The 14,961-nt window shown below is 41.9% G+C and overlaps 1 protein-coding gene across 1 annotated transcript; it reads left to right on the forward strand.

Annotated features, from left to right (window-relative positions):
• Nucleotides 1–10,011: 10,011 nt before the first annotated feature.
• On the forward strand, nt 10,012–11,698 carry LOC136548064 (disease resistance protein Pik-2-like). The gene is made up of 2 exons (XM_066539710.1): nt 10,012–11,109; nt 11,321–11,698. The coding sequence occupies exons 1-2, from the start codon at nt 10,012–10,014 to the stop codon at nt 11,696–11,698; spliced, it is 1,476 nt and encodes a 491-aa protein (XP_066395807.1).
• The last annotated feature ends 3,263 nt before the right edge of the window (nt 11,699–14,961 follow it).

Genomic DNA, 14,961 nt, shown 5'->3' on the forward strand with positions numbered 1-14,961 from the left:
CCATTCAATTCAGTGCATTCATGGTTTCAACATCACGTCCTCTCGCCGCCCGACCCTACCCAGTCTTGAACCATGCATGGTCGAGCTCCAATTTGGAGTTTTGCTCGTCGCCGTGCCGATAAGGCCGTGTCTGGCTGTGGACGAGGGCAACCCTCCTACCGTCCCTGCCGAACCAATTCACTTGCACCACTAGCTTTGCCTTGCCTCCCTCTCCACCTTGCACACGTCAGTGGAACCGCTACCACCTCCCCGTCATCGCTGACGTGACCGTGCCACCATGGTGCGCCGCTGCACGACTCGGTCGCACGTGGCTAGCCTTCCTCTGTCATCCTCCGCCTCAACCGTCACCTTGGCCTAGTCCAGGGTAGCCTCCTAATGCTCGCGAGCTAACCAATTAGGCCTATAGCTACCCTAGCCCACCGGAACAGTGGCGCCACCATCACGGATGGCCGCGCGCCGCTGCTGCCTTCCCCAGCTAGTCGTGTCACCCTGCACCACCGCTTAGCGTAGCCGCTCGGGCTAGAGATGGTGATCGACCCGTTAGGTGGTTGGTCGCATGTCCCTGGTGCCCGGCGCTGCCACGCTGTGTCACCGGCCGCCACGCCGCCGTGCGCTGGGTTGCCGAGGGTGCACGCTTGTGAATTAGGGAAAGGCTAGGGGGTTAAGTGAGAAGTTCTGAGAGGAGAAAATAGTGTTAGTACTTAATTATAAATTGGGAGAAGTTCGATGTCTCTTTTGCAAAGTCATCAACGCGCGCGGGATTCCCCGACACGGGCCGTCTCATGTGGCCCACGCCTGTGGGCCACCGCGCGGGCGCTGTGTCGCGTGGGCCGCGCGGGAGATTTTGTTTTTCTTTTCCTAAGGAATTAGAAATAATTTTCTAATTTAATTTTTGAGCTGATCTTTGGTAAATCATATGAAATCATGTAGGTGTCCAAAAAATTGTGAAACAAATTTTGGTAGATTCCTAAAATTGTGCTCTATCTATTAGTGTATTTAGTTCATATATGTACATGTTGATACCAGGAGCTATTAAGTCATTTAAAAATGTTTAATATTGTTAGGAGAATTATTGTAGGAATTTTTGTGGTAAATCGATAATAGCTTTAGTCCTAAAATTTTTATAGTAGCTTCATTGTATTATTATGTGCTCACTGTAATTTTTTAGCTTTAGAATAGACTAAGCATTTGGGTAGTTAAATGCTCTTTGTTTGAAATATACATTAAAGCATTAGTAGAAATAAATATATATCCTTCATTTGTAAAGCTAGGTGTTTGTTAGTTGAATTCAACGCCTTGCTTGATGAAAATGATAGTTAGCTTAGTATCTTAGTCATTAGAGCTAGCTTAGTAGCTTAGTATGTGTATTCTTAGTTAGGAGTTGCTATTGCTTAAATGCTAAGAGTTACATCTTCATCGTATGCATGTAGAGAACGAGTTGGCGGAGATCGTGACCACAGACGATCATGAGTTTGAGGAGATCGTCGAGGAGTATGAGGAGGAGATTCTCGTGTAGGAGGAGGTCCCAGAGCCGCCACTGACTGACTCAGCTTACACCGCACTTGCCCAAGGCAAGCCCCAGTGCATAACCCCTTATTTTTTATAATAACTGTTTATATATGTTATGTGCATTTACGTTACAGGAATTTATGAAAACGACCTGCATAGATATAACTGTCCTATGAGTCCTACTAGTACTAGTTCGAGTAGCTGTTATGCTTAGGTTTTCAGTAGCGTGAGTAACCCGCCGTTACTCACAAAAGTTGATTATAATTACTCTCATAATAAAATGATGAAAGAAAAAATGGAGACAGGACAGTGATATGGTATGGGTATTGGTGGGTGTAACATGTTGTGTCCCGTAGCCAATGGGGCTTAGCTTGGGTACACTGTTTTCCCCTATTCAAGTCGATTAAGGATCGTCCGTTGTTGTGGATGGTAGTCAGGTCACAGACTTATTATCCTGAGCACATACTTGCTTATGGGAGCAGGAAGGCTCATTACGCTCTTGTAGTGGGTTCTGGCTCTTTTCGGACCGACTGATTGGAGGCAAGGAAAGGTGGAGGTCTAAGCACCATACTGAGATCGGGTCTTAAGTGCGGGGGCTTGGAGTCCAAGTTTGGATGGAGACCTAGACCCTGTGACAGGAGTGAGATGGGTTGGTCTTGTTTGTACCTCGGGTACAAACAGGGGCGTGTGTTTTGGGTACCCAACTGGGATACATTGGTTTGTGAATCGCCGTTTTCGTGAGACGGTACGACTTGGCTATGGTGTAGCTCCGTAGTAAGAACTGGAAGATGAAAGATGGTGAAATGGTTCTGATTGCTCAACCCTTGCTTGGAAGTAGAACAAGTGCTTACCTAGAATGGTTAACTAATGAAGTAATCATGACTGCTAATAAAATCGGCTTATAAGGATGAACTATTAGTAATGATTTTCGTAAATAAAAAGACAAAAAACAAACCCACATTGCCTATCATACTCCTTAGAGTCGGGAAACTATTCCCACTAGTCGGGTAAGTCTTGCGAGCACATGGTGTACTCAGGGTTTATTTACCCCTGTTGCAGGTGCAGCTTGAGGAGTAGCTCTTGTGTGAAGGATTCTTCTAGTGGGCATAGATGTATCCTTATATCGTTTCCATTAGATGTTTATTTTTATTCTGCTATTTAATTAATGCACTCTAAACTCTAGTATTGTAATAAATAATTTCTAAGAACTCTTGTTGTATGAAATGGATTAAGTATTGTAAGCTCGTACTTATTATTGGATTCTAGATGTAAAACATGGATTGTTTCAAGTTCTCCCTAGGGGTGTGCTCGACGGAATTGTTCGATGTAGCTCACTTTTGAGGTGCTTAGTGTCTAGTGGAAGACGAGCCCCTCCGAAAACGTATTATTTTAGGCGGTTCTGCCACATGACGCACGCAGCCGGAGGGTCAATGCACGAGGCCATCGCGGGGCCCAACCGCACGGACGCCGCAGCCCTGGACCAGTCGTCGACAAGACCACCAGAGTTGAGTCCGATCGCCAGTGTCGCGCTAGCCCACGGTCGCCCAAGCACCGGCTAGCCAGATCCAGCCATCGGGCAACCGAATCCGGACACCATACCGCCGGATCTAGCTGGAGCCCCACCGAAGCAGCCTCTGGAGGAGTTGGCCGCCACCACTATGAAGCTCTGTGAGGGTCGTCATGAGGAGATGGGAGATGGTAAGGAGCCTCGCCGCCTCCATCCTTGCACCCACCGGCTCCTGGAGGCATGCTCCGGTGACGGCGAGGTGGAGGGAAGGAGGGAGAGGGGCCCGGCGGCCGGGGTTGAGTTTCCACCCGAGCTGTCAGAGGGGGGCGACGCGGGGGCGAGGGTTTTCTGTTCGAACACTAGTTCTAATCCATCCGTTCTTTATTATTTATTATAAGCTGTTTAGGGTGTTTGGTGTACGAGCCACTCCACCCTAAATGAGATGATGCAAAGTTTATTTCTCAAATTTGGTGGAGCGACTCTATTCCTCGTATACCACATGATGGACCACCCAATTCCTCGACCCAAACACAACCTTTGCATGCATGTATATACTCTTTGGCTGCTGGTTCTTTTTGGTTGTTGATACGCAGTGTGGTATTAAATTAATTTCTGAACATGTGCAAGTGCTTGGGTTGGATCTTTTTTTGGACCCAAACTCAATATATACTTTACCTGGATTGGACAGGCTAGCTTTTACATTGCCATTTTCCTTTTGGGCGGACGGTTTGAGTACTTGATCTGCTTATACTGAACGGGCCGAAGAGATTGGCTACCGTGCAATCAAACCAGAGACCCCTGGTTTGTTTTTTTAAGCACGCATAATATTATTTCCTCTGCTTCAAATTATAGGCCAGATTGATTCTGTCATAAGTCAGACTTATTCTATATAACTTTGATTAATTCAATAAGAAAACAACAGGACATGTATTCTACTAGTACCCTTTCTCTCAATGGATCTACGCAGTAAAATAAACTACTCCCTCCGATACATAATATAACTACATTTATTAGCACTCAAATTTTATCCCAGAATAAAACCCTCCGTTCTCGAATAAATCAATTTCTATAGTTGTATTAACTCAAACTTTTTAATGTTTAACCGAAGTTATATAAAAAAGTATATATATTTGTGACACTAAATGACCATATTATGAAATATAGTATATGGTGTATCTAATGACACTAATTTGGTGTCACAAATCTTAGAGCTCATTTAACTAAATTCGGTTAAACTTTAAAAAGTTTGATTTAAGATAACTTTAAAATTTAATTTCTTAAGGGACGGAGAGAGTATGTATGGTTCCTAGGGAAGCTTGAAACCGCGAACTAGACTAAATTACCCCCCTGCTTGATTTGTGTGTGTGATTAGTGGAAATTAATTAATTGCAGGATGCACATTTGCATCGAATTTGTACTAAGACATGCAAGGCAGGCATTGCTGCTATACATTGACCGTGGGCGGCGCATGTAGGGACATGTTCAATGATGGGCATACGTATTTGCTATTTTACCATACTCCTGAATATGCCTTAGAAACGCTAAACATAGCTATATTTTCTAGGATGAAAGCATAAAGGCTTTGACCTTTTCGATATTACCTAGAGAGGCTACATAGATCATGACGAAAGCAGAGAATTGCGCTGCTGCTCCAGTCCAAACAGAGAATTGATCAAATGTTGGTATCACTAAATATAGGCCCATTTTGAGGGCACCATGTAGAGACTCTTCAGATGTTATAGAAAAAGTGATAAATTGTATAGACACTCGCAAAAATAGAAATTTAGCAGACTATAATCATCGTCATCAAAGTAATTTGATTTATTATTTTTCTTAAAAAAATTATAGCACGTAGTGTGTAAAGATTTGCGAGAGATATCTAGAGATAGGGGGGGGGGGGGGGGGGGGGGGAGGGGGGGGGGGGGGGGAGGGGGGGGGGGGGGGGGGGAGAAAAAGTGGTAAATGGTAATTGGATCGTTTGCTGGTGATCAGTGACTTATCATCCAGTACATATAGTAGTAACCCAATAATTGAGGCCGCAGTTCACATTTAGATTTTGTTTTCCACATTGCATCATGTCATTTATAGTAGCGATTTAATTTGCTAGTATTAATGTATACACTGTTTATTTACAGTTTCCTACAACGGCTCCCATAAAATACTCAGGGAAGATTATGGCGTGTCTCTCGGAATCTAATTAAGTGCATTGATTATTGTATATATATAGACCCTGTTCGTTTCTCTTATAATCCATCTTTTTAGCTTGTTTTTTCAGTCGGAATCGTGTTTTTCTTTTACAACAAATCAGCCGAAACAGTATTTCAGCTTACATGTATGTATACATATACATGTTGCTAGTTTCTACTCCGATCCATCTTGTCGAATTAACTCTTCCATCTCACTCACAACTCACAAGTGGTGAGTGGCCGCCGTGGTTACAGTTACAGCGACTGCATGCCGCCCTTTTTATCGGTAGGAAAAAAAAAATCGGTCCCGGTGATAAATATAAAATTTCAGAAATATCAGGTCAAATTTAAATAAATTGAAATTGATTTTTTAAAAATTTTAGCATCATTTCACTAGAAAACTCTCTCAACCATCATACATCGTAAATTTATATAACTATCGACGAAATAACACAATATATCACCAGTGGTAATACAATGGTCTGATGGTGGGCGAGCTGTGTGCATATGCTAGTGCCATCGTCGAATGTGTGAGTGAGAAAACTATTGATAAGACGAGAGGATATGGAGGGTTATTTTAGTGTGGTTTGGGGTAATTTTAGAGTAGAAGATGAAAAATTTTTGACCGATATAAAATTTTTCGGGCCTTCAGCTAAAAAGGTGATGTTTCGGAAATTTCGCCGATATTGTTCGACTGTAGCTTTCCAAAAATTTTTCCGAAATATCGCCTTTTTTTTTTGGAAAGCCAGTGTTTGTCGACGGTAGCTTTCCAAAAAAAAGACTTTTAAGAGTAAATAAATATATAACGTACGACGTGTAGCTGCTTGCACCACGCAGCAAGCTACGTTAATGTACCATCTCGATCCATAGATCATCAGCTACCTTACATAGCATCAGATCACTGTAGCTCATCACGTGTGGAAGTCCATCAGAAGCCATGCATCAGTTCAATCTCAGTTCAGCTGATTTTGGAGGCGATGGTGGGGCGGCGGCAGTACAAAAGAAGAACGATGACAAACTCTCCATTTTATTGCATTGTGAGCTTGGCAACATCAGTACGATGCGACAACACACATGACGGTGGCCTATCCACGCAATAATTAATATGCATATGAAGCCACTAGCCAGTAGGCAAGCAAGGCAGTGGCGAACTTGTCCATCGATCGGTTTCAGGAGGAGGATCGGAAGAGGTGGGGGCACTCCACCGTCGAAGACGAGGTTCCATAATGTATGGTGATGATGGAAGGAACACTACAAAATCCGCATGCCAGGCCAGGGCATTTGTCATCAGTCTTCACCAAGTTCCTCACCGAGTCTCATGCTAATGCAAATTCACCTTTGCATCAGCTGTCAATTTCTAAATTTTGATAGCGCAATCCTAGAGTCTAAGATTATTGATAAGTGCTCATACTATGGGTATGTTTGCTTGAGACCCTAGAAAACCTGTCAGCCACAGCTAGGTGTGTTTGGTTCGTACCCTGCAAACCGTGCCTAGCCCAGGCAGCGACTCGAGGTTCGAACGCCTGAGGTCGGATGCGCTTGCCTGGCCGCGGCTCCCAGAGGAGGCAGCGAACCAAACAGCCCAGATGGCGGGTGCTCCCAGACGTATGATTTTCTCATCCTTCAGTCTAGATTATTGCCTGGTTAGCTGCCTGGCAGGCAACATCCAAATAGACCCTATTGTGGATGTATAATGATGGTACCACGACCTGGGTGTATGGAGGGTGACACTCTAATGAAGTGGTGGAGTGTATTGTGTTCAGGATGGGTCAACAAAGCAATTTTCAGCAATTGTGAAAGTTTAGAGTGCATGATCATAGACGTTAATATTTTTTCCCTCTGATTTCGGTTCATACTAGTGAAATTTAATTTAAGACAAAACTGAGGCACCTTACTTTTTGGAATAGAGGGAGGAGTAGGGAAGAAAATAATGCCTGAAACACATAAGAAGAAAGAAGGCTTACACACCTAGAACGCAGGTTTATGATGTAATTTGTTCTAGATTTAGGAGAATAATGTTCCATCTTTGCGAGAAAATATTGTAGGTTAATGTAAAATATGTTCTCAGTTCCACAAGAAAATGGAAAATATTTAAAAATTTATAAAAATATTCATATGAATTAGGAACTCTTTTACTTTTTTTTTGAGAATCAGGAACTTTTTTACTAGCATCCTAAATTCATTCCAAAAAATACGTAGTACTCTTCAAGGGTCATGGCGGCCCACATAAAACACCCGACGTGGTACAAAGGTGGGCTTGGCCCAAACACACACATCCAGCCTTCGGGCCAAAATACAAGTTGGGGAAGCACGTAGTTTTTCCGAATGGAAATGGTGCAATTGGATCACTGTAGGTTTTCCATTGTGCCAGCTGTTAGTTCCGGCACCGCAGCTCAAACCCGTTACAATGCAAGCAGACCAAAAACTCCAAAACATGCTGTTCAAAAGTCAAAACCAAGGACTCGAGGGATATCTTCACAAAACTAACCGTCCACAACAGAAAAAAAAAGTATTAAGACTCCATTATTGAAAGCATTTCTAAAACCATCACAGTTTTAATTTTATTTCATTTAAACTTGTCCAAAAGACCGGAGGGACTCGAGGAGCTTAGCTTTCGCTACCAATCACTATTCGTGACCTTGGCATTATCGGCCGTTCGGTTCTAGCGCAGCACCCACGACACACCGAAACAACAAATGCAATCTCCAAATCTAATTATCTTTTTTAAAGAGAGGGGGTTATATTAAAAATTGGCATGTACAGTATATATTTTCAAATTACGTGTGAAACATCTGAAATAAAGATTATGTTATTTCATGCACTTCCGACGGCCTCGGTCGTGGAAGATCAAAGTCGCCTTTATGCTGAATTCTCCTCCAAATTTCATCCCAAATAAAAAAGATGCAATATTCTAGTTTGATTCTGGTTACACCAAAATTTGGAAAGAAGAACACGGGAACTCGAAGCTTCTAGGATTATGTTATCATGGAATCGATTAGATGTGAATTGGTATCAGCTGATTTCGATGTGATGTCAGAATCGGCTATTTTATGGATAATGTAAGTAGACTGACGTCAATAGGGCTATACTTGAGTGGCGCCAGGAAGATGTGTTGGACTCTACAAATAAGAAAAATTGGGGTCCAAGTTATTATTAAGTTACAAAGTTTTCTTTTATTCCAAGAATTATAATAAGTCGTATTTGAGTAGGATTCATGTTTAGGTTCCGGGTATAAATATTAGACCCTAGATATTGTAAAAAAGATGAACATTCAATCAATATAATCTTTTCGGCTTTCGCCATCACATTAGGAATAGGAGTACTGTAGATCTCGACGAGTTCTTCAGCAAACTAGTGCTGCATCGACCTTCAGCTTGCTTGTGAGTACCGTCACGACTTGTATTGTGTTTGTAAAGCTGTATCAGCTGATTGATCTTTTATGAGCCATAATATAAGTTAGTTACCGATCTGTATTATAGTTTGTAAGGTTGCATCAGTTGATTGATCTCTTACGAATCATAATATAGATCAATGTTATAGATCTTGTGTTAAATAACTTGTTGTTTAATACAATATCACCGGTTATCGAATATGCTAAGATTAGTAAGATTTTCCTTGTTATTTTTTGTTGATTCACTAATTATCGATCTTGCTATAATTAATATTTTATTAATTATAACAAAATCACCCGATTGAGATAGAGATACATCGGCATCATATCATCTTAATTGGTCGTCCTTTGATCTGGTCATGCTTCAAATCTTATAATTGATGGCTTAATTCCGCTAGATCGGTTGTTTTATCTCTATTCCAGTCAAACATAGTATGCATCCAAAGACATATTTCAATCTTGAAGAAACTCACTAGTTAATGAGATCTAATCTAATGACACTATCATAGCTGCATCGATCCGGTCGAATCTCACTGGTAAGACTTTAGATTAGAAATTATTGATTAGTGGTCTTATTCATGATCAAGATACGTGCTCTGTTTGTTTGCTATGACTGCATCGGCTATTTTAGCCGACTTGCCTATACTCTCACACATATAGCATGTTTTCATAAATCTGTCAACATATAGATGGTTTTATAGATCCTTTGACTTTAGTTTGTTATCATTATCATAGCTGCATCGATTCGATCGAACCTCACTGTTGATAATAATAGATTAGATTCCAACTGTTTGTAGATTCATTTATATTAGACAGTCGATTTGTTCGCATGTCATTCTTTTTTCATCAAACTTATCGGCTCGACGCTTTATATTGGTCATATTCTATTTAGCCAATAATGCTTTTTGATGTTACATGAGTATCAGTTATTTTGATTCATATCATTATCGTTTAATATTAGCCGATAATTCTTTATTTAAAGTTCTTTACTTCATGGACGATATCGACTATTTAGTCGATAGCCTCATTTAATCGGCTATCTAGCTGTATATTTGGAACTGTTTGGTGCAACATCGATATGTTCCACCTTAAATTACTGATAAGATTTTCTCTCCTTGTCAATTGCAGGTCAAATTAACTACCACGTCGTTGGGTTTTCAGAATTGGCTGGTTCTGTGTTGAAGCCAAGCAGATCTCTGGTCTCGTTCCACTCAGATGTTCCGGCTTACAGTGTGTTGATCACATCGTCACATTTTTGTGTCAACACATTTGTTGGCACGTCTGGTGGGACCACAATCGTCATGGCGGTTCATAACAACAAGGACATTCTTATGGTGCCATATGAAGACTTGCCTGCTGAGGATAAAGATGCCATTGGCTCCGAGGATGCCGAGTTCCCCCAGGAGCTTGAAGATGTGATGGACAATATTTTGAAAAAATGTTGTGGGCTGCCATTGGCCATTGTTAGCATCGCCAACGTTCTGGCAGGCTATAAGTCATCGGGAAGCAAAGAAAAGTGGGAAACAATTTGCAGATCCATTGGTTCACAGATGGAGAGCAACCCTACCCTTGAGGGTATGAGGCATATAGTCACCCTCAGCTACAATCACTTGCCTTATGAGCTCAAGAGTTGCATGATGTACCTTAGCATTTTTCCTGAGGATTATGAGATCAACAAGGACCGGCTCCTAGGTAGATGGATCGCCGAAGGATCGGTCCCAGAGAAGCGGGGCTTGACCCTAATGGAGGTTGCAGAATCCTACGAACTGGTGAGCAGGAACATGGTTGAACCACGCTTTGGCTTTGATGGGAAGGTGGAGTCATGTCGAGTGCATGACATGCTCCTTGAGGTCATGGTGTGCAAGTCCCTCGAGTGTAACTCTGTCAACCTGCTAGGAGGGCAGTATGCAGGGATGTCATATGACAGGATTCGGCGCCTCTCGATCCATGGGGATGACAGGAAGGCCCTCGGTACAAAGCAGCCCAAGAAGAAGAAGGTGGGGCATGGAATTGAGGGGATGGATGTGGAGCATATTCGATCATTGAGCTTGTTTCAGCTAATTGGGCACAAGCTGCTGGATCACCTACATAGGTTAACCTTGCTGAGGGTACTTGACCTGGAAGATTGCGAGGGCCTAACGAATGAGCATATGAGATATATCTGCAGGTTGTACCTTCTCAAGTTCTTGAGCTTGAAGGGTACAGGTATCAGCGAGGTGCCACCTCAGATTGCGAAGCTAGAGCACTTGCAGACACTTGATACACGTGGGACGTTCCTGCCCGACCTACCAGAAGCGGTGACCAATCTGGAAAAACTTGAGCGCATAGAGTTCAGACACAGGACTGAATGGTATATTATGTGGAGTCTGCCACGGGGTCTTGAGAAGATGAAGGCGCTATGTGAGGTGAATGTAGCAGTTCTCAAAAATGAAGTCCAGATTGCCCGAGAGCTAGGCGAATTACAACAACTTCAAAGTTTAAGCATGTACATCGACTGCCGTGATGATAATAGCGAGGTTTTCCAAGAGATTGCTGACTCCTTGAGTAAGCTCTACTCCTTCCGAAGTCTTGACATATCAAATTTAGAGATTCATATATAATGGAAAGATGTCATTCCTAGATAAACTCCACACACCGCCACGGCTCCTCCGGTCCCTTAGGATCGAAGGTGTTCTCCAAAGGTTGCTCCCTTGGGTTGAATTACTGACATACCTTGTCGAGTTTCAGATCATGCGTGCAAGGCTTGTTGGAGACCAACTTTTTAGTGTCCTGTATAAGTTGCCCAACCTGAAGAGCATTTGGATGGAACGGAGGTGCTACAACTCCGATGAGATAGTTGCACGCAGTACCTACACCTTCCCTGTGCTCAGCAGCCTGAGGGTGACCTGTGATGAGACCTCACTGTCGAAAATTTTCCTGTTTGAGGAAGGATCCATGACAAAGCTCGAGACATTAAAAGTGAATTTCACTGAGGTGGAGAGGAGCATTGCCGGGTTTGAGCACTTGCCAAATCTCAAAGAGGTAGAGCTCACGGGTAATATGAACAACTCATCACTAAACCGAGCACTGGACAAAGCTCCAAGTCCAGTCAGTTCCAAGTTGTAGTGAAATACATGTGATCGATTGCATGTAATTGATTTCTGTGCATGTATCTTTGTTTTATTTCCGTTTGAGTCGGCCTTCTGTTGATTTGGCCATGCGAGCAGGAGCTCGGGCGCATGTCGGAGCACGTGGCATCGTAGGATATGGATAGTCGTGCAGGACATGGCACACGAAGAGCCCGTGGCCCGCGTTTAGGAGGATACTGTACAATCCTTGTTTAATCTTCTCTCTATAGATTATGCCCTTGTGTTGTATCGGTAACAAAAAAAAAAAAATTACAGTGACAATTTATGTTTGAATGTATGTTGTACAACCACAAAAAAAATGATGCTTTGAGCGTGATGTTCACAGCATTCCGTTCACGAGTCTTCATGATGCCTGAACAATTAGCACATATTTCAAGTTTTGATGTGACAATAAAACAACCAATTTCATACCATAATAACCATGTTCATTACGACTTTCTATTCTATCACATCTTGTCTATGATACACTTAAGATAGTTGTAGTACTGTAGAAATTAAAAAACTCCTGAAATTTCTATCATAAGTCAATAGTTGGATTAAAAAGTTCCTTCACAACCTTTAGCCATTCTGTGCACAAATCATGTATAGAGGGGTGATTTATCCAGTTGATGCTATCATATAGAATCATCAATCCCATGCCGGAAAGAACAACAATGGTGTCTACAACGCAATGGTATGGTTGACCTTGAGTTCAAAATCTATGGTTGGTGCAGCATGTTCATACCTGTTCCACATGTCAGCTGAGGGGTATTCTAACTTCAACTGGTGAACCATGTTAAAAGTAGGAAATGCCGCACCATCATGCTGTTATCCTCCAGTTGTACCTCGATTCAGAAAATGTAGATATTCACACAAAATACTTATGTGACTATTTGTTAATCTAACCATCGAAATAGGCAAATATTGATGAGAGCAATTGTCTTTATTAAGCATCTCTGGGAATTCAGGTTATTAGGGCAGTCCCAATGGTGCATTAATGATGGTTTCTATCCTCATTAAATGACTTGTCACGTAGGCAAAATGCTGACATGGCAACGTAATGAATGAAGAAAGAGAGCAAAAATCATAGAAATGGTTTCTTCATGAAGAAACTAGGTCTACTCTTGACCCAATGCATTAAGAAACCATGAAATCGCCATTGGGGAGAAACCACCAGTTTCTAGGGAGCTCGTGTCGCACTTTCATTGGAGGAAAAGATAGAGTTGGGAGAGAGAAAGAGAAAATAGTTATTACTCATAGAAACCATGGGTTGGAAAGCAGTACTTTTTTGGTGCGGTATCCTATATTATAGAAACTACTAGTTTCTTTCATTGGGACTGCCCTTATGGTAACCATTCAACCGTGAAACCAGGGACCCAATAGATAAACACGTATATGAGGGCAGTCCCAATGAAAGAAACTAGTAGTTTCTATAACATAGGATACCGCACCAAAAAAGTACTGTTTTCCAACCCATGGTTTCTATGAGTAATAATTATTTTCTCTTTCTCTCTCCCAACTCTATCTTCTTCCTCCAATGGGAGTGCGGCACGAGCCCCCTAGAAACTGGTGGTTTCTCCCCAATGGCGATTTCATGGTTTCTTGGTGCATTGGGTCAAGAGAAGACCTGATTTCTTCATGAGGGCAGTCCCAATGAAAGAAATTAGTAGTTTCTATAACATAGGATACCGTATCAAAAAAGTACTACTTTTCAACCCATGGTTTCTATGAGTAATAACTATTTTCTCTTTCTCTCTCCCAACTCTATCTTTTTCTGCAATGGGAGTGCGACACGAGCTCCCTAGAAACTGGTGGTTTCTCCCCAATAGCGATTTCATGGTTTCTTAGTGCATTGGGTCAAGAGTAGACCTGGTTTCTTTATGAAGAAACCATTTCTATGATTTTTGCTCTCTTTCTTCATTAATTACGTTGCCACATCAGCGTTTTGCCTACGTGGCAAGTCATTTAATGAGGATAGAAACCATCATCAATGCACCATTGGGACTGCCCTGAGAAAACCATTTCTAAGATTTTTGCTCTCTTTCTTCATTAATTACGTTGCCATGTCAGCGTTTTACCTACGTGGCAAGTCATTTAATGAGGATAGAAACCATCATCAATGCACCATTGGGACTGCCCTGATGAACCCTGCAAATCCTGATGTATAGAACAGGAACAGATACATGGTGGACTGATTTTTGTTTTCCTTTGTTATAAGAGTTTATGTACTCCTGGAGCTACGAGCTTACTAATCAATAAAAAGTGGTATTTAAGATCCAAAGCATCATTCACTGAACATAATTTTATTTGTAGATAGTGAGCTTCGAACTCTAATATTTTGTAGGCACCCTTTGAGAAAAATCCCTTCTCAATTTTTGCCAAGGAAAAAATTGACAATTCCAAATTAAGCTACACCATTGAAGTCATTGTCTTTGCATTTGTCCTTCTTCCTAGTCAAATGTACCCTCATGTATTGTTGGCATAGACAAATTATATTCATGAGGAACAATACATGCCACATTCAAGTAGCTAAAAAAATTTAGAGTTATCAATAAGTAGCTAAACATTGACAAAAGAAAACATGAGAATATTGTGCATAATAACATTTGTGTTTGGTCGCCATTGTCACCTCAGCATATAACGGGTACTACAATGGCTGAACCCTTTTTTTTAAGAAAAAGACGGGGTGGGGAGGGGGGGGGGGGTTTGACCCCTACTGGAATATATTAAAAGAAAAGTAAAAATGGAGTACATGGTTCACGAAACAAAGAAGGTTAAAAAAATAAAAAAAATGACACATATGTATGTAGCCAAAAGTTGATAAGCGGGTGAAAGTTTTCTTTTGCTCACACGATAGCTGACAAGAGGCTAACATAGAGGTATGTTAAACCCTCAAACGGGCATGACAGTTCGGTTAACCCAGCGATTGATTCTACAAATCAACCGGAGGCTCGGGGTACACCCACCGAGCGCACCCTCTGGCAAACAAGGGATGGCTCGGTAGGCCGCAGATGGCCCACTTGATCATGTGGAAATCCTGGTGTCAAGGTGTTAGAAATGATAGGCAATATAAACGACGAAGAACAGTAGATCAAACACAGGGGACACGAGATTTTAACGTGGAAAACCCTCCCAAGGAAGAAGAAAAAAACCACGGACACCAGCCAACAAATCTTCACTATATTGGGTGAGGTTACAAACGTCGGGGATTTACAACTTTTCTTATCCCAAGACAATGGCTTACAGGAGGTAGCCTTCCGG

Source organism: Miscanthus floridulus, chromosome 4, assembly GCF_019320115.1.
Source record: "Miscanthus floridulus cultivar M001 chromosome 4, ASM1932011v1, whole genome shotgun sequence".
NCBI classification, from domain to species: Eukaryota; Viridiplantae; Streptophyta; class Magnoliopsida; order Poales; family Poaceae; genus Miscanthus; species Miscanthus floridulus.